Here is a 20,585-nt window from a genome sequence, read left to right as displayed (position 1 = left end):
ATTTTGTAAGAAGCCACCCTTTGACAGCTTTGAACACGCTTGGCATTCTCTCAACCAGCTTCACGAGGTAGTCACCTGGAATGCATTTCAATTAACAGGTGTGCCTTGTTAATTGTTCATTTGTGGAATATATTTCCTTCGTAATGTGTTTGAGCCTAACGTTGTGTTGTGACAAGGTAGGGCTGGTATACAGAAGACAGACCAAGTCCATATTATGGCAAGAATAACTCAAATAAGCAAATAAAAATGACAGTCCATAATGACTTTAAGACATGAAGTTCAGTCAATGCGGAAAATGTCAAGAATTTAAAAAGTTGCTTCAAGTGCAGTCGCAAAAACTATCAAGCACTATGATGAACTGGCTTTCATGAGGACCGTCACAGGAAAGAACGTTCATTAGAGTTACCAGCCTCAGAAATTGCAGCCCAAATAAATGCTTCACAGAGTTCAAGTAACAGACACATCTCAACATCAACTGTTCAGAGGAGACTGCGTGAATCAGGCCTTCATGGTCGAATTGCTGCGAAGAAATCACGACTAAAGGACACCAATAAGAAGAAGAGACTTGCTTGGGCCAAGAAACACAAGCAATTGACATTAGACCGGTGGAAATCTGTCCTTTGGTTTGATGAGTCCACATTTTAAATTGTTTGGTTCCAACGGTTGTCTTTGTAAATACAGCAGCCAATGGAACTCACCGGTAGTTTGAAGAAAGAGTGAACGCGAGATGGGGGATAGGTTATAGCAGTTATTTATTCCGACCCATAACCATTCAATCAATCTTTGTGAAGAGAAGTCAAAGCATTCTGCATCTAATTCTAGTCCTGTATTATTCAAGTGTGTCATTAGAATGATGAAGATATGGACAAGGGAACGTATTTAATTGAACTGTTTAAAGCGGGGAAGGGCTGAAGCAACAATAGAGAGAAAGAAGAGGTAGGCTAATAACATTAGGGGAAATATATATGCATCAGCCTACTAATTATACGAATAGGCCGTATTATATTTCAAAAATGAAATAAAATTCGCTAGCCTATACTTGTAACTTTGTAGGCCGCATGTGTTGCAGCAGAATCGCATGTTCTCTTCTGCTTTATCATGGTTTGAACTATGTGCGTAATTCCAGTCCATACAATACTGTATAATACAGTACAGTAATACAGTTCACACTCAAAAAGATTAGCCTACTGATTCATTTATTTGCCCAAGAGAGCATATAGCTAGTTACATCTATGGGCGTTCATGTTTTTCTGTCGTGTGTAATGCGCAGTAGCCTATATCATATAGGCTATGTATTGGATAACAGCACAATCATTTGGCCTTTTTTGGGCTTGGGGTCATTAACATTAAATGTTGTTTATGTAGGGCTCGTAAAATGTATTTAATATATGGCTCATCAGGCTCAGGTAGTATCCGGTTTGAATTTTCATGCTGATCAAAGCTTTAATCAAATCCAGACATATTTAAATACTTTATAATGCTTTTGAATGGCACTTCCGGTTTGGGCGGGAAATATTGGGTTCCCCGGGAGAAAAGTTCAGCCCTAATCAGGAAAATATTCAGCCCTAATGAACATGTGGTGTCATCTGATTCCTCAGGAAAAATGTAAAACAATTCCATTCATTAAAATAATCTTGAAGGAGAGAAAAGAAGATAAGAAAAACAGAGGAGAGAGACAGGTTTTACTGCTAAAGTTGCCATGGCCACTGGGAGTATGGATCATTTATTAGTATGGCTGCCATTCTTTATTGATCCAATTCCATTTGGATTGGCACCACTTGCATAGCCTGGCTGACGCAAATCATGAGTTAGGTGTCAACCAGATTTACACTTGCCCTCGAGGCCGAGCTCACCAAGTCTGGCATTAAACTAAATGTCATTATTACATGCACAAAACTAGATGTCTTTAATTGAAGTCAACATGATCAAAACCCCTGTCAAATGTTATTTCTATAACTGACCCATACTTAATACCATAGAGATAAAATATACGTGTAACATCATAACAATCCCAATGAAATTTGATGCATCTAAAATGACAATCCCAGATCTGTTGAGAGGTTATCTGATGTCATTATAATGCATTTCATTTATTGGTTGTGGCGGCTAGAGAGTAGGGCAATGAAAACGTTAGAAAATGAATACAGCGTTGCATTGTGGGACACATACACCGTAGCCCAAGTTCCAAAGAAGCAAGACTGTGGATGGTGGTTGGAAGAGCGCGCTTGTTTGAAATGGAAAATGCTTTGCGGTAGCTTTTGATAGAGAAGAACATCAAGACGAGGCGGCTGCTTTACAAGTGGGATGTACTGTTGAGCGCTACATCCCGAGGGGTTTGTGCTGATTGTACGGAGATTGTGACAACTGGTTAAATGGCATCCCTTCAGAAGGCAAAAACAAGATGCATGTCAGGAGAAGTGCAGTATTATCATAAGGAGATGTTTACTTGGAATACGGAGAAGGAATGGAGGGAAAAAGAGAGGCAGAGGAGGTCTGAGAGGGAGGGAGGAAGAGGGTGAGCTTGAGTTGGTTAAAAATGTCTGAAAAAAGGTAGATGGTTTGTTAAAGAAGAATGGTAGAAAGTGTAAGCAGAGTGAGCTTAAGACAGGATGAGAAATGGAAGTGAATGAGGGTGAAGTATTGGAGGTGGTGTGGTGAAGTTCTCGGAGCCTGAGGCTTGCACCGAGGGTCAGGATAAAGATGAGTCTGGCAGTAGGAGTGAAGTTTTTGGAAAAAGTGGTCCCTTGCCTTTTGGCTGATCTATTTGTGGTTTCAGGGTGGGTGCTGTGGAATCGGTGAGGGTAACCAGAAGTGGTCTTGTGTTTCTCCTGGTCAGAGGGAGAAGGCGCTCCGCGTTAAACGAATAAGGGCAAGAAATGTGAATTGTTTTGCTCTCAAGAAAAGGGTGCCATTGAAAGGAGTGATTACTGGGGTAGCAGTAAATGTAAAAGTTGACCAACTGAAGGGGAAGATGCTCGCCGTTTGGTGCGACGCAGACATGGTGGCGTGAGTGGTGAAACAGAAGAGTCATTGTCTGTTCTTTTGAGTTTTGATGTTGAGTCTTTGCCCAACAAAGTGATGATAGGATAGATAAGTTATCCTGTACGAGCTTTTGTGCCGAATACATTACGTTGTTAGCGGTGCCAAGCTTATGGGCATGTGGCAGCAGTGTGTAGGAGGGAGGTCCCTAGGTGTGAGAAGTGTACAGAAGGGCATGAGACAAAGGAATGTGTAGCATTGGGGAAAGTATTGGTATGTGTTAATTGTAGGGGTGCCCATGGGGCTGGAGATCAGAAATGTCCCATGTTAAAGAGGCAGGTTAAGGTTTCCAGGGTTAGAGGAGTGCAGAAGTTGTCATATGCTGAGGCAGTGAAGAAAGTAGAGGAAGATGGGTTAAGGGGGAGGGATCCTGAGAGGAGTGGTGTGAGTAGTATATCTGTATCAGTACAGAGAGAGGGATCCTGAGAGGAGTGGTGTGAGTAGTAGATCTGTACCAGTACAGAGAGAGGGATCCTGAGAGGAGTATTGTGAGTAGTAGATCTGTACCAGTACAGAGAGAGGGATCCTGAGAGGAGTGTTGTGAGTAGTAGATCTGTATCAGTACAGAGAGAGGGATCCTGAGAGGAGTGGTGTGAGTAGTAGATCTGTACCAGTACAGAGAGAGAGGGATCCTGAGAGGAGTGTTGTGAGTAGTAGATCTGTATCAGTACAGAGAGAGGGATCCTGAGAGGAGGGGTGTGAGTAGTAGATCTGTACCAGTACAGAGAGAGGGATCCTGAGAGGAGTGTTGTGAGTAGTAGATCTGTACCAGTATAGAGAGAGGGATCCTGAGAGGAGGGGTGTGAGTAGTAGATCTGTACCAGTACAGAGAGAGGGATCCTGAGAGGAGTGTTGTGAGTAGTAGATCTGTACCAGTACAGAGAGAGGGATCCTGAGAGGAGTGTTGTGAGTAGTAGATCTGTACCAGTACAGAGAGAGGGATCCTGAGAGGAGGGGTGTGAGTAGTAGATCTGTACCAGTACAGAGAGAGGGATCCTGAGAGGAGTGTTGTGAGTAGTAGATATGTACCAGTACAGAGGGAGGGATCCTGAGAGGAGTGGTGTGAGTAGTAGATCTGTACCAGTACAGAGAGAGGGATCCTGAGAGGAGGGGTGTGAGTAGTAGATCTGTACCAGTACAGAGAGAGGGATCCTGAGAGGAGTGTTGTGAGTAGTAGATCTGTATCAGTACAGAGAGAGGGATCCTGAGAGGAGGGGTGTGAGTAGTAGATCTGTACCAGTACAGAGAGAGGGATCCTGAGAGGAGTGTTGTGGGTAGTAGATCTGTATCACTACAGAGAGAGGGATCCTGAGAGGAGGGGTGTGAGTAGTAGATCTGTACCAGTACAGAGAGAGGGATCCTGAGAGGAGTGTTGTGAGTAGTAGATCTGTACCAGTATAGAGAGAGGGATCCTGAGAGGAGGGGTGTGAGTAGTAGATCTGTACCAGTACAGAGAGAGGGATCCTGAGAGGAGTGTTGTGAGTAGTAGATCTGTACCAGTACAGAGAGAGTGATCCTGAGAGGAGTGGTGTGAGTAGTAGATCTGTACCAGTACAGAGAGAGTGATCCTGAGAGGAGTGGTGTGAGTAGTAGATCTGTACCAGTACAGAGAGAGGGATCCTGAGAGGAGTGTTGTGAGTAGTAGATCTGTACCAATACATAGAGAGGGATCCTGAGAGGAGTGTTGTGATTAGTAGATCTGTACCAGTACAGAGGGAGGGATCCTGAGAGGAGTGGTGTGAGTAGTAGATCTGTACCAGTACAGAGAGAGGGATCCTGAGAGGAGGGGTGTGAGTAGTAGATCTGTACCAGTACAGAGAGAGGGATCCTGAGAGGAGTGTTGTGAGTAGTAGATCTGTACCAGTACAGAGAGAGGGATCCTGAGAGGAGTGTTGTGAGTAGTAGATCTGTACCAGTACAGAGGGAGGGATCCTGAGAGGAGTGTTGTGAGTAGTAGATCTGTACCAGTACAGAGAGAGGGATCCTGAGAGGAGTGTTGTGAGTAGTAGATCTGTACCAGTACAGAGAGAGGGATCCTGAGAGGAGTGTTGTGAGTAGTAGATCTGTATCAGTACAGAGAGAGGGATCCTGAGAGGAGTGTTGTGAGTAGTAGATATGTACCAGTACAGAGGGAGGGATCCTGAGAGGAGTGTTGTGAGTAGTAGATCTGTACCAGTACAGAGAGAGGGATCCTGAGAGGAGTGTTGTGAGTAGTAGATCTGTACCAGTACAGAGAGATAGGCCAACAAGTGATATATGTTTCAGTAAGATTGGATTTTTAGCATTGATAGCAATGGTTATCAACTGTACTGCAGGGATGGAACGTAAGTCGCAGAATATTAAGGTTGTGGTGGCAGCTGCAGGGAGGTATTTGGGTGTGCGAGACTTGACATCAGAAGAGTTCAATTAAATCAAATCAAATACATTTGTGTTTGTCACATGCGCCTAATACAAAAGGTAGACCTTACAGTGAAATGCTTACTTACAAGCCCTTAACCAACAATGCAGTTTTAAGAAAATACCCTCCAAAATAAATAAGAGGATAAGAATAACAAATAATTAAAGAGCAGCAGTAAATAACAATAGTAGGGCTATATACTGGGGGTACCAGTACAGAGTCAATGTGCAGGAGCACCAGTGTCGAGGTAATTGAGGTAGTATGTACATGTAGGTAGAGTTATTAAAGTGACTATGCATAGATAATAACCGAGAGCAGCATCAGCATAGAAAGGGGGGGTACAAACAGTCTGGGTAGCCATTTGATTAGATGTTCAGGAGTCTTATGGCTTGGGGGTAGAAGCTGTTTAGAAGCCTCTTGAACCTTGACTTGGTGCTCCAATACCACTTGCCGTGCGGTAGCAGAGAGAACATTCTATGACTAGGGTGGCTGGAGTCTTTGACAATTTTTAGGGCCTTCTTCTGACACTGCCTGGTATAGAGGTCCTGGATGGCAATAAGCTTGGCCCCAGTGATGTACTGGGCCGTACGCACTACCCTCTGTGGTGCCTTGCGGTCGGAGGCCGAGCAGTTGCCATACCAGTCAGTGATGCAACCCGTCAGGATGCTCTCGATGGTGCAGCTGTAAAACCTTTTGAGGATCTGAGGACCCATGCCAAATCTTTTCAGTCTCCTGAGGGGAATAGGTTTTGTCATGCCCTCTTCACGACTGTCTTGGTGTGCTTGGACCATGTTAGTTTGTTGGTGATGTGGACGCGAAGGAACTTGAAGCTCTCAACCTGCTCCACTGCAGCCCCGTCGATGAGAATGGGGATGTGCTCGGTTCTCCTTTTCCTGTAGTCCACAATCATCTCCTCTGTCTTGATCACGTTGAGGGAGAGGTTGTTGTCCTTGCACCACACGGTCAGGTCTCTGACCACTTCCCTATAGGCTCTCTCATTGTTGTCGGTGACCAGGCCTAGCACTGTTGTGTCATCGGCAAACTTAGTGATGGTGTTGGAGTCATGCCTGGCCGTGCAGTCATGAGTGAACAGGGAGTACAGGAGGGGACTGAGCACGCACCCCTGAGGATCAGGATCCTGTGTTGAGGATCAGCGTGGCGGATGTGTTGCTACCTGCCCTTACCACCTTGGGGCGGCCCGTTAGGAAGTTCAGGATTCAGTTGCAGAGGGAGGTGTTTAGTCCCAGGGTCCTTAGCTTAGCGATGAGATTGGTGTTGAACTCTGAGCTGTAGTCAATGAATAGCATGCTGACATAGGTGTTCCTTTTTATCTTGGTGTGAAAGGGCAGTGTGGAGTGCAATAGAAATTGCATCATCTGTTGGGGTGGTATGCAATTTTGGAGTGGGTGTAGGGTTTCTGGGAAAATGGTGTTGGTGTGAGTCATGACCAGCCTTTCCAAGCATTTCATGGCTGCAGACGTGAGTGCTACGGGTTGTAGTCGTTTAGGCAGGTTACCTTAGTGTTACTGGGCACAAGTGAGCATATTTCCCGCTCCTTGAAAGCGGCAGCTCTACCCTTTAGCTCCTTGCGAGTGCTGCATGTAATCCATGGCTTCTGGTTAGGGTATGTACGTACAGTCACTGTGGGGACGACGTCACCGATGCACTTATTGATGAAGCCAGTTACTGATGTGGTGTACTCCTCAGTGCCATCGGAGGAGTCCAGGAACATATTCATGTCTGTGCTAGCCAAACAGTCCTGTAGCTTAGCATCTGCTTCATCTGACCACTTTTTTGTAGACCGAGTCACTTGTGCTTCCTGCTTTAATTTTAGCTTGAATCAGGAATCAGGAGTATAGTATTATGGTCAGATTTGCCAAATGGAGGGCAAGGGAAAGCTTTGGGGGGTGTTAAGTGGTGGTGTCACATCATTTCAGGTTGTTGGCCTGAAGTAGGACTAAATATATTTAAATAGTGGATTAGGGTGGTGTTATTTTTTATTATTTGTGTGTGTGTAGTGTTAGATGGTAGGGTATTTGTTTATTTATTTATTTTCAAGCATGATATAAGGGAGTTGTACTCCAGTCTAGTAGGTGGCGGTAATGCAACATTTATAGGATGCCAACCGCTCTTAAACCTCATCGAAGAAGAACATACATTGTAGGCACCGGATGTTGAAGATTGGCAAGCTCCTTCAGCTGAGCAGTGGTAGCTAAATAATGCCAATTTAACAGAATTTCTTGCCTATGTTATGTGACGGTAGTTAAATTATTTAACTGCTTCTTATATCAATTCGTCCATCTACTATAGAGTTTCACCAACCGGCTGGTCAAGTTGTTTTGTCTGGCTTCAAAGCTACGGTCAAAGTTATACAGTGTTAGCAACTAGCTAACGTTAGCCACATTGGAACAGCTGATGCATTTGGTGTTGCAGAGAATACCGTTTTCTTTTTAAATATCAACAACAGGGACTTTTGTATGAGGTGTGAAACTGTTAGATGGCTGCCCGACAACCCTTCACAGATTTAGACACTGCCGACGAAGCAGTGAGGTCGACTTGTGACGATGCAACGACATGCAAAAGGTAGCTAGCTAGCTAGATTCATAACATGTACAAGCTGCTGCTTAGCTAGGTGATCAGAATTGCAACATGGTTGCTGTGCGTTTGCAACACGTCAATTGCCTCCCCCAGTTGTAGCCACCTGCTTACCAGCAACATGAAAAGTGTATCTATTGAACCACATAGTGGTGGAATAAATAATCAGCTTGCCATTAGTATTTATTCAGATATTACCCAGTAAATGACACAACCATATTCAATGAGACTTATTTCATAAATGGGAGTGTAGTATTTTTTTATACTGCATTTGGACTTGCAATACTTACCATTAGTTTGATTTTCAGATATGCAACCAGTAAAGGCTACTGGACGGACCCCTATGTCCAGTATTTTGTGAGGTCGGTAGGGGAACGAAAAGCTCCAGAAATTAACCGAGGCAAGTCAATGTTGGCCAGAGACAAACGCATTCATACATTTTTTTGGGGCGTGAAGAAGGCTTGCTTAATACTGTATTACTAAATCTTTGTTGTCCTCTGTTAGGTTACTATGCCCGTGTGCAGGGAATGAACCACCTCCTGGATGCCTTCCTCAGGAAAACAAAGTGTGACTGTCAGATAGTGAACCTGGGGGCAGGGCTGGACACCACTTTCTGGAGGCTAAAGGTACAGTCTAATAATCCCATTAAAGAAATGCATTAATCTTAGAGTACAATTCATGCTTGGTCTTGGTTTTTACTTGCATTGTCTTTCATTTGTCATTTGTTTTTAGGATGAAAACCTCATGCCTAGAAAATACTTTGAAGTTGACTTTCCAATGATTGCTGCCAGGAAAATACACAACATAAAGTAAGACGTTCTACTTTTTCTCTTTAGAATAATTCATATACATCAGTTTTGGGTTTAATTTGTTTTGTGTCACTGTGGTCTCTGTAATGTCAGAAATTGACCTGTAGAGGGAAGCAGAGCCTGTCTATAAACACTTTTGGAAATAGTCTGTCCAGCTACACTTGTAGTGTGCTAATCTGTTAAAAAGAAACACAATTTAGTGTGTAGTTATAATGTTGTGAACCTTCTCTTCAGGACAAAACCACCACTGTCAAAACCTCTCATTGAGACCCACTCCACAGACTCACTATTACTAGGTAATGAAGTAAAAGACATTGGCTGATACAAATCAACATAATACTTGTATGTAGTTGTCTCTTATGGTAACATTTCACCTAGTGATTTGTATTGTCTGTCTGTTTCAGATGGCCACAGCCTAGACTCAGACAGGTACTGCATCATCGGTGCTGACCTCAGGGACATCCCAGGCCTAGATGACAAACTGAAGAAGTTCCACCTCAACCCAGAGTCAGTGAAAATAACATTATATTGAATATGCTTGGCCTAGAATTCACCGTTGCACTATTTTTATTTAATTTTATTGGACAGCTTTGCAAGAGTATAGCCATTTTTGAGGTAGCAGTATCCAACCCTATCAGTGGATCACCAGTTTTGCTGTAGCGCTACAGTAGGATGTTTGGCAGACTATTGATGTCTTGGGCTGACAGTGTTCTTTCCCTGTACCTAACTCGTATTTATGGTCTTGGCCAGACGTGGCTGAGTGTTTGGCAGTCAGTTCCTGATGACAACGATCATACACTTGGGTGCTCTTTGATTTTCAATCCTTTCCACCTGTGCTTTCAAAGAGACCCATCTCCTTTGATCTCAGCCTATGAGACTTGGAAAAGCCGCCATAGACACTGGCCCAGTGTCAACCAAGGGTTCTGCTTTTCTGAGAGCTTATTGTTTTAGTGCATATATTAACTTCTTCCTGTGAGGTCTGGTCTACCAGCCAAGCCTCAATGACGTTAGAATATGTTTTTTTTTTTTGTGGATTCAAGTGTCTTCTAAAATGTCTGCCACTTGTGCCAAAGGCTCTGCGGATGTGGTGTTTTATGTCACAGATTCTGACATTCAAGGGAGAAATTAAGCAGATGCAAATAAATGTTGTCTATTTCACCTTTGTTACATGTAGGATGCATCCCAGACATAAAATGTATACCTTTTTTTACATGCAGAACTGACTAGGAATCCTCTGGCTTTTTCTAACTTGGGGATGTTTTGTTCTCCTAGGTTGCCTACGTTGTTCCTGTCAGAGTGTGTGCTGGTCTACATGACTCCAGATCAGTCATCCAAGCTGGTGAACTGGGCCTCAGTCACTTTCCACACAGCCATGTTTGTCAACTATGAGCAGGTAAAGGATGAACAAGATCAGACTCTGAACTATGGCGAGATAGAATGCCTCTGCTGAGTCCATCTATATTGCTGAGCGTCTATGCTAATTGTTTCTCTCTCTAGGTGAACATGCTGGATCGTTTTGGCCAGGTGATGATTGAGAATCTTCAGCGTCGTCAGTGTAATCTGGCTGGAGTGGAGGTGTGTCAGTCACTGGAAACGCAGGTACAGCACCCTCAACCGTACAGCAACTTTACAACAACACTTTAAAACACCTTTGTATTAGATCAGAAGTGACGTTACAGAATTAGCTAAATAAATCTGAAGGCAGCAGTGATTATGCAGCACAGTTAGATAAGGTTCACTTTGTGACACAAACACGGTGTATACATGCTGAGTGGGTGTGATTAGAAGACTACAATTCTGTATGTACAGCAGCTGTGTCAGTCTCCAGATCTCTGTCTGTGGAACCAAACTTAAGGTCTCAGGGCCGAAGACTTATGAGGTCACTTGGTCCTTTTGAAAGTTTCACAGTCATTATGACTTAAATCCTTTGCTTGTAAATATTCTGTATTGAAACTTGATCAAACGTCACCCCAAACATATATATGTACTCAATCATGATAATGAAACAACAAATCCCAAGTGTTGATTTTGTGCAAGACATGTCCTGAAGTGAAACATGCTTGCATTTGTAGAAAGAGCGCTTCCTAAAGACGGGCTGGGAGAATGCAGATGCTCTGGACATGATGACTGTGTACAGTGTTATACCTCAGGACGACGTGGCAAGGTAAGACACTTAAGTGTTAATGCTAGAGAAGCCAGTGCTTGGAGGATATATTGGCACGGGTGTTGTTAGTCGAGGGCCTGCAAACCGTGCCGGTATATCCTCCTAACACTGGCTTCAAGGGCATTATTCCTTTTATACAACATATTCAAATAATGATATTTTCAATCAAAACGTTATTTTGATCAATTGATTCATACAATTTCATCCTTCCACAAGAATCACTTTTATAATGTTTACATATTTTGCATTACTCATCTCGTGTGTGTATATACTGTATTCTATTCTACTGTATTTTAGTCTGCCGCTCCCACATTACTCGTCCAAATATTTATATATTCTTAATTCCATTCCTTTAGATTTGTGTGTATTGTGAAATTGTTAGATATTACTGCAGTGTTGGAGCTAGAAACAAGCATTTAGCTACAACCGCAATAACATCTGCTAAACATGTGTATGTGACCAATACATTTTTATTTTATTTATATAGTCCCGAAACAAATATAGGGTTGCTACCCAATCTGACTGGTCGTTCGTTCTATTGGTTCGGTTGCCAGAGACGCGGCCCAGTCGTTCAGTCTTTTCGTTCTGTATTTACAGACACGACCCCGTCGTTCGTTCTAAATGTTCCATTGCTATACCTGCTGGCAACTTTCTTATCCCTTGCTGGTTAACTTAGTCACGTCCAACAGTGCCGACAGAATAACAACAGTAGCTGCATTTGTTTAAGCTGTTTTCTAGTGACATTTATTTGGATACATCCATAACAATGAGCTAATGAGGCGTGCTTTTATCTGGCATAGAAAATGTGCTCTCTTGTCAGGACACTGTTCAGAGGACACAGCTCACACAACTTCAAACTGAAGCAGGAAAGACTACAAACTAGCTGCACTTCGTTTCATTTGACCTTTTTTCGATTGTATATTCTTTATATATATATATATATCCATAAAATGATGCCAGCTGATTAATGCTTTAGACTGTCTGAGAAACACTGCCTGCCTCTCTCGTCCCGACCCCTACACATTCATTACAATGGGACAGTGGGGAATCTAAATTAGAACATTTCGGAGAGACCGACAGCAAGGTTTATACAAATCTCCGCTGTTGAAAACTAAATGTTAGTCTAAAAGAAATGTGAGATAATGTGTACATTTTTATAGTGGAGATCAAGTTTCTAACTTCCCTGGCTGGGCTGATGAGACAGTCGATTGTGCAGTCAGATAGAACAGAGTAAATAGGCATTTTAACGTCAAAGATTCAGCCGGCGGTAACTTGTGGAATAGACACCGGCTGGAATGCGCTTTTAACCAATCAGCATTCAGGATTAGACCCACCTGTTGTATAAAGTATTTTCAATACATTAGGCATCATGTTATTTCTCCGTTGTCAGTTTCACATTGTTTAGCTCAAGTTATTTTTTTATTTTTTTCAACTCTTTATTTAGTTTCTCCATCTTTTTTTAATACAGAATAGAGCGTCTGGAATTTCTGGATGAGAAGGAACTTCTGCAGCAGCTCCTCCAACATTACAGTATCTGCTGGGCTACCAAGGACAAGCTCAAGCTAGGTACATATGGGTTAGAGTACTGCCACAAAGTTTATTTTTAAGTCTTTACATTTGGATACAGAACGTTGTTTTTAATTTACATCACTGTTCTTTATAAGATCGCCAATGACACTATCGTCTGCTTGTTCCAGGACTCTCACAAGTTGCTTTCTGAACCTGGACTGTGGACCGACTGTCTTAAGCCTGTTTCTCTGTGATCAACACCACCATGCAAGGAAGAAGGAACCCGTTAACATCAGACTCCAGTCCTGTCTGTCTTTGCTTCAAATAAAGTGTGGGAAACTTCTGGCATCAGCAGAGTTCTACTTAATGTGTTTCCTTTGCATCCCATAAGTGCACCCACTGCCTCCCAGCATGGTTTTGGGAAAGAAAAGAGAAGTGTGATATGAATGACAAGACTTTGGAAAGGACAGTATCCCTAGACTTCATTTCATTGTTTCTAATGTACCTTCAGACAACATTGAGAAGGTTTGCTGGATGTTGGAGAAAGTACAAGCCAGGTACCGGTCAAGTTTTTAATGTGCCATTGTGTTGTGAACTAAAAAAGTGTATGTATTATTAAGACTCTAAAAATGTATTGCCAAGACCGATAGTGTCTTACGAATAGAAATGTGAAGTTAATACATTGAATGCACTTAAAGATTTCTTTGATTCAATTAGGAAATTGCTGGATTTAAGGTAGCAATAGATACATGTGCATGTAAAAAGGATTCTAGTCAAAGAAATACGAGTGGCATTTTCAATCAGAGCAAACTCATTTCAAGTTCTTGCAGGTGATACAACAGTACCAATGCCACGACAATGCAGGTCTAGAGGTTGAATAAAGCTGTTCATATTTGTGTTTGAAAACCTGACTTCCATTTCATTACCTATGGTCAACAGACTGCATTAGATGCCATGAAAGTCGATGTCATTTCCACATGGAAGACACATTGAATAGTTTGTCACCCTCTGAGACCCTTATGTCCTTCTGGTCAGATCCTGTGTTTTACAGAGAAACATTAACCCAATATGACCTTGTGTACAGTGTGGTATGGATACAGATAGCAGCACTAGAGCACTGAAGACAGTGATAGAAGAGAGATGTTTATAACACATATACAGTCTAGTTAGTCTACACACACCCCTTGCACAGTCTTCACATGTTGCTGCCTTATAACTTAACCTCAAAAATGGATTCAATTGCTTTATTCCCTACCAATGTACTCAACCCTACAAATTATAGAACATTTTCCAAATTACTTGTAAATAAATCAAAAGTAGTGTGACATACAGTGGGGTTTGAACATTTTTACACCCTTCATAGAGATGAGCAATAATCACTGCATAAAATATTTCAAATATTGAGCTTTATTGAATGCTCATAATATTGGGAAATTGTTTAATACGAATATAATTGCTCAGAGAAAGAGATTTTGTTTAACGAGTTATATTTTTTTCCTCAAAGGTAGGGGGTCAAAATTATTGACACCCCTAAAGAGTCTTATAAAGTAGTTATAGTTCAGTATTTGGTCCCATATTCCTATCACACAACGACTACAAGCTTGTGACTCTACAAACTTGGATGCATTTGCAGTTATGGTTTTTCATCTTATTTTGTGCCCAATATAAATAAATGTTAGGTCATTTGTGTCACTTTTTTTATAAATAAGAATAGAATATGTTTCTAAACACATTAATGTGGATGCTACCATGGTTACAGATAATCCTGAAAAATCGTGAATAATGATGAGTAAGAAAGAGGTCAAAGATCATATCCCCAAGACATGCTAAACTCTCACAATTACCAATAACGTGAGGTTAGCATGGGGGTATGATCTTTGAACTCTGAAACACAACCAAAACTAACTGCAAATGCATCCAACAAGCTTAGAGTGTCACAAGTTTGTATTCATTGCATGCAACGAATATGGGACCAAATACGTTATTTATAAAAAATCTTTAGGGATGTCAATCATTTGAACCCCTACCTCTTCGGCAGAAAAAATATATTACTTGAGTAATTGTATTAGTATAACATCATATAATTTCACTAATTTGTTATCATACAATATCTCAGTATTTGAATTATTTATTTTCTTGAGTCATTATTGCTCATCTTTATCAAGGGTGTTAATAATTTCGGACCCCACTATATTAATTGTTTTTGTCAAAATTGCTCAAACTCAGCAAATTTTGTTGGTCATTGAAGGACAGCAATATTAAAATCGTGTCTTTGATTCGCACACCGATTTATGTCAGGACAGAGACTGGAACATTCAGGAACACAACACCTATTGGAAAGCCATCTGGTGTGTCTTTGGCATTCAACTTTGTGTAGTTGTCCTGCAAACGTTTTATCTGGGCTTTGCTACTTTCATATTTATTTTGATCTTGACAAACTCCACAGTCCCTGCCAATGGCAAACATACCCATAACATGATGCTGCCATCACAATACAGGAATATGGTGCAATGGCATGTTGTACATGGTCCCTGACAACAACAAAAAAATGTCCCTCTGGTGCCAGAGTCATGAATTAGCCACAACTGTCATTGGCAGGATACTGCCTGCGGCTGACGTTGGTGACTCACCACTCAGGCAATCAAAGTATTTTAAATTGCAAGGCAATGGCTACCACGGTGGAGCAGGAGCGGACCCCATTAAGGCAGGGGCAGGCTGGGCCCAGAGAGGAGGTCAGGAAGTTTCCCAGGTGCAAGGGACAGAGGGTATTTTAGTGCAGGAGGAGGGCAGCCACCCAGAGGAAACAGCAGGCCCCCTGGGTCAGGAAACAGTGGGCCCCCCAGGTCATGGGGCTGATAGAGATAGAGGGCCTAGAACTAGGGCAGGAGGTTTAGCGCGTAGCTGACTGCTTGCTGACTGAGGCTGGAGGCAGCTGACTAAAGGCAGAGAGTGCAGACCTAGTGGGGCAGAGAACCTAAAGCCTGGCGGAGCAGTGGACTAGGGGCTGAGTAAAGCTGGAGACAGTGAAACTAGAATGGCTGAAGGGTGGGAGCCTACTGTCGTGCTGAAAACTTTTGTCCTAACAGGGAAACTCTCTGGGCTAGGAGAGTGGGAAAGCTCTGGGCCTACTTGGAGAAACTGGAAGCTCAAACACTAGGGTGACAGCTGTGATTAGGATCCCGATTACTGATTTTTTTTATTCTGTTAAAATTATTGACAAGCCAACTGGGTCAATGACAATGACAAGCCACCTGGGTCTGACAACTTGGACAGAAAATTACTGAGGATAATAGCGGACGATATTACCATCCTATTTGCCATATCTTCAATTTAAGCTTACTAGAAAGTGTGTGCCCTCAGGGCTGGAGGGAAGCAAAAGTAATTCCGCTTCCTAAGAATAGTAAAGCCCACTTTACTGGTTCAAATAGCCGACAATAAGCCTGTTACCAACCCTTAGTGAAACTGTGTTTGACCAATGCTATTTTACAGTAAACAAATTGACAACAGACTTTTAGCACACTTATAGGGAAGGACATTCAACATGCACAGCACTTACACAAATTACTTATGATTGGCTGAGAGAAATTGATGAGGGGCTGTTTTGTTAGACTTCAGTGCAGCTTTTGACATTATCGGTCATGATCTACTGCTGGGAAAATGTATGTGTTTTGGCTTTACATCCCCTGCTATATTGTGGATGAAGAGTTACGTGTCTAACAGAACACAGAGGGTGTTCTTTAATGGAAGCCTCTCCAACATAATCCAGGTAGAATCAGGAATTCCCCCGGGCTAGGCCCTTTACTTTTTTCAATCTTTACTAACGACATGCTACTTGCTTTCAGTAAAGCCAGTGTCTATGTAAGCCAACACTACACACATCAGCTATTACCAGGGTTGGGTAGGTTACTTTCTAAATGTAATCTGTTACAGTTACTAGTTACCTGTCCAGAATTGTAATCAGTAACATAACTTTTGGATTACACAAACTCGGTAACGTAATCTGAGTACATTCAGCTACTTTTAAATTACTTTCCCCTTAAGAGGCATTAGAAGAAGACAAAAATGTATGTTACCAATTGAATGACATCTGTTGCAGGATAAATCAATATTAAAGTTTACATAACTGGCCATATATGGATGTAAAATGTTACTTTATGGGTTGGTTATGTAGGCTTCTTCTAACCTATCGCTTTCTACTCCATATAATATGACAAAATTATATCTTTACATTAAAAACCAAAGTCTATCAGAATTCCAGTCATTCCAATAAAATGTTATACACCTTGATCTTCAAGAATAGGACTTGGAAATATGGAGGTATAGATTAGCCAAATTGTTTTACCTGAGCATAACCCCAAAACTATGGACTTATTAGCCAGTCCTAATCTGTTGTTTATGATTTTGTTGTCATAGAGGATTTATAAACATTTGGAATCACATAGTAACCAAAAATATATTTTATATTCTTCAAAGTTTTTTATTTTACCTTTAGGCAAGTCAGTTATGAACAAATTCTTATTTTCAATGACAGCCTAGGAACAGTGGGTTGACTGCCTGTTCACGGGTAGAACGACAGATTTGTACCTTGTCAGCTCGGGGGTTTGAACTTGCAACCTTCCGGTTACTAGTCCAACTCTCTAACCACTAGGCTACGCTGCCGCCTGCTGCAATGATGACAGCTTTGCACACTCTTGGCATTCTCTCAACCGGCTTCACGAGGTAGACACCTGCAATGCATTTCAATTAACAGGTGTGCCTTGTAAAAGTTAATTTGTGGAATTTCTTTCCTTCTTAATGCGTTTGAGCCAATCACTTGTTTTGTGACAAGGTAGGGGTGGTAAAAGACCAAGTCCATATTTTTATTTATTTAACTAGGCAAGTCAATTAAGAACAAATTCTTATTTACAATGACAGCCTACCAAAAGGCCTTTTGGTAGGGGGCTGGGATTAAAAATAAAATATAAATATAGGACAAAACATACATCATGACAAGAGAGACAACACTACATAAAGAGAGACCTAAGACAACAACATATCAAGCCAGCAACACATGACAACACAGTATAGTAGCAACACAACATGACAACAACAACATGGTAGCAACACAACATGGTAGCAGCACAAAACATGGTACAAACATTATTAGACACAGACAACAGCACAAAGGGCAAGAAGTTAGGGACAACAATGCATCACGTAAAGAAGCCACAACTGTCAGTAAGAGTGTCCATGATCGAGTCTTTGAATGAAGAGATTGAGATAAAACTGTCCAGTTTATGTGTTTGTTGCAGCTCATTCCAGTCGTTAGCTGCAGCGAACTGAAAAGACAAGCGACTCAGGGATGTGTGTGCTTTGGGGACCTTTAACAGGATGTGACTGGCAGAACGGGTGTTGTACGTGGAGGATGAGGGCTGCAGTAGATATCTCAGATAGGGGGGAGTGAGGCCTAAGAGGGTTTTATAAATTAGCATCAACCAGTGGGTCTTGCGACAGTATACAGAGATGACCAGTTTACAGAGGAGTATACTGTAGAGTGCAGTGAGGAGTCCTATAAGGAGCATTAGTTGCAAATCTGATGGCCAAATGGTAAGGAATATCTAGCCGCTCGAGCGCACCCTTACCTGCTGATCTATAAATGATGTCTCTGTAATTTAGCATGGGTAGGATGGTCATCTGAATCAGGGTTAGTTTGGTAGCTGGGGTGAAAGAGGAGCGATTACAATAGAGGAAACCAAGTCTAGATTTAACTTTAGCCTGCAGATTTGATATGTGCTAAGAGAAGGACAGTGTACTGTCTGGCCATACTCCCAAGTACTTGTATGAGGTGACTACCTCAAGCTCTAAACCCTCAGAGGTAATAATCACACCTGTGGGGAGAGAGGCATTCATTTTACCAAACCACATGACCTTTGTTTTGGAGGTGTTCAGAACAAGATTAAGGGTAGAGAAAGCTTGTTGTAGAGCATTTAACACAAAATCCGGGGAGGCCAGCTGAGTATAAGGCGGTATCATCTGCATATAAATGGATGAGATAGCTTCCTACTGCCTGAGCTGTGTTGTTGATGTAAATTGAGAAGAGCGTGAGGCCTAGGATTGAGTCTTGGGATACTTCCTTGGTGACAGGCAGTGGCCTGTCAGAGACACCAGACACCTGTCAGAGACACCCCTCAGAGACACCAATACTCCTTAGCCGGCCCACAAGAATGGAATGGTCTTCCATATCAAAAGCTTTGGCCAAGTCAATAAAAATAGCCTTATATGCAATGGGAACCTCCCCAGAATGGAGAGACAGGTTAAAAAAGTTCGGAGATAGGCTTGGCGATGATAGGGGCAGCAACCTTAAAGAAGAAAGGGTCTAAACCATCTGACCCAGATGTTTTTTGGGGGTCAAGTTTCAGGAGCTCCTTTAGCACCTCGGACTCAGCGACCGCCTGCAGGGAGAAATTTTGTAGCGGGGCAGGGGAAAAAAGAGGGAGGAGCATTGGAGCTAGTTGCATTAGAAAGGGTGGGAGATGAGGAAATGTTGGACTGGTAAGGAGGCATGGCGGAGTCAAATAGGAATCCTGACTTAATGAAGTGGTGATTAAAGAGCTCAGCCATCTGCTTCTTGTCAGTAACAACCAAACCATCAACTTTAAGGGACATGGGCAGCTGTGAAGAGGAGGGTTTATTCTCAAGGTCTTCAACCGTTTTCCAGAACTTCTTGGGGTTAGACCCGCAGAGAGAGAACTGCTCCTTAAAGTAACTAACTTTGGCCTTTCGGATAGCCTGAGAGCACTTATTTCTCATTTGCCTGAACGAGAGCCAGTCAGCCGAGCCTTTCGCCAAATGCAATTCTTGAGGTGGAGTAACTCTGCAAGATCACGGTTGAACCAGGGGCTGAACCTGTCTTTAATTCTCATTTTCTTTATGAGGGCGTGTTTGTTAACAATACCACTAAAAATATCAAAAAAGAAGGTCCACGCGTCTTCGACAGAGGGGGTCAAGCTGATTCTATACCATTTTACAGAGGCCAGTTCATGAAGGAAGGCTTGCTCAAGTTTTTTTGCAAGCGCCTATGACAAATCAGTAGAGGTCGTTTCACTGAGCAGCCATTACGAAAACAGCCTGTAAAACAGTGATCACTGAGGTCATTACAGAAAACGTCAGACTGATACCTATCAAGATTATTTGTGAGGATAACATAAAAAAGAGTAGCCTTTTCTGAGTGTTTGGAGTCAAACCATGTGGGATTGGTAATAATCTGAGAAAGATTTAGGGAGTCCCATTGCTTTAGGACTTGGTCAGGTGGTTTAAGCATGTCCCAGTTTAGGTCACCTAAGGACAAATTCAGACTTAGTGTAAAGGGGCCAGGAGAAAGCTTAGGGCAGGTAGAGTACAGGCCGGTGCTGATGGAGGACGATAGCACCCAGCAACAGTCAACAAAGAGCTATTTGAAAGTGTAATACTTAAAACCAGCCAATCAAATTGTTTGAGGACAGAACCAGAAAGGTTAACATCAGTATTCAAAACACTCTTCCTTAATCATGTCTCAGTAATGACCAACACATCGGAATTGGAGCTGTGAACCCACACTTTCAATTTATCCATATTAGGTAATAAGCGAGAGCAGAAATCAGTGAAGCAGATATCAGAGCACAAGTCAGAATTGTGGCTAACAACAGTAGATGGGCCAGGGTGTACATGCACATATCCAGATATCATCAACAGTAATACAATCCAGGCATATGAAAGGAAGAGCTCTGCAGTGCTGATTTATGACATCTGAATGTGCATCAGATGGCAACAAGATCATATTGTACAGCAATTTCATCAGGTAACATGAATACAAATCCGGCGAGAGGTGGTTAGAATGGGATGGGAGGCCAAAAGACTGTGTAAACAATAGAGTCCCAAGTGTGGGAACAAGCATAGTCTGTCCCACGTTTGGGAAAATAAAGTTTGTAGTCAACAAAGCATGCAGGAGTCATGAGGCAAATATCGAAATAGCAAAAATGCAGACCGGTGGAAATCTGCCCTTTGATCTGATGAGTCCAAATGTGCGATTTTTGCTTCCAATCGTCCTGGTCTT

General features: G+C 42.2%; 1 protein-coding gene across 1 annotated transcript; it reads left to right on the top strand.

Moving 5' to 3' along the window:
- The first annotated feature begins 7,582 nt into the window (after positions 1–7,582).
- Positions 7,583–13,420, top strand: lcmt1 (leucine carboxyl methyltransferase 1). The gene is made up of 11 exons (XM_029685052.2): positions 7,583–8,020; positions 8,341–8,432; positions 8,537–8,658; positions 8,765–8,841; positions 9,076–9,137; positions 9,246–9,348; positions 10,114–10,234; positions 10,339–10,440; positions 10,914–11,005; positions 12,474–12,571; positions 12,703–13,420. The coding sequence occupies exons 1-11, from the start codon at positions 7,935–7,937 to the stop codon at positions 12,723–12,725; spliced, it is 978 nt and encodes a 325-aa protein (XP_029540912.2). The 5' UTR covers positions 7,583–7,934; the 3' UTR covers positions 12,726–13,420.
- Positions 13,421–20,585: the final 7,165 nt, after the last annotated feature.

This window comes from Oncorhynchus nerka, linkage group LG16 (genome assembly GCF_034236695.1).
Source record: "Oncorhynchus nerka isolate Pitt River linkage group LG16, Oner_Uvic_2.0, whole genome shotgun sequence".
NCBI lineage: Eukaryota > Metazoa > Chordata > Actinopteri > Salmoniformes > Salmonidae > Oncorhynchus > Oncorhynchus nerka.
The sequence above is the reverse complement of the archived record's forward strand: the minus strand, read 5'-3'. Positions and strand labels throughout refer to the sequence as shown.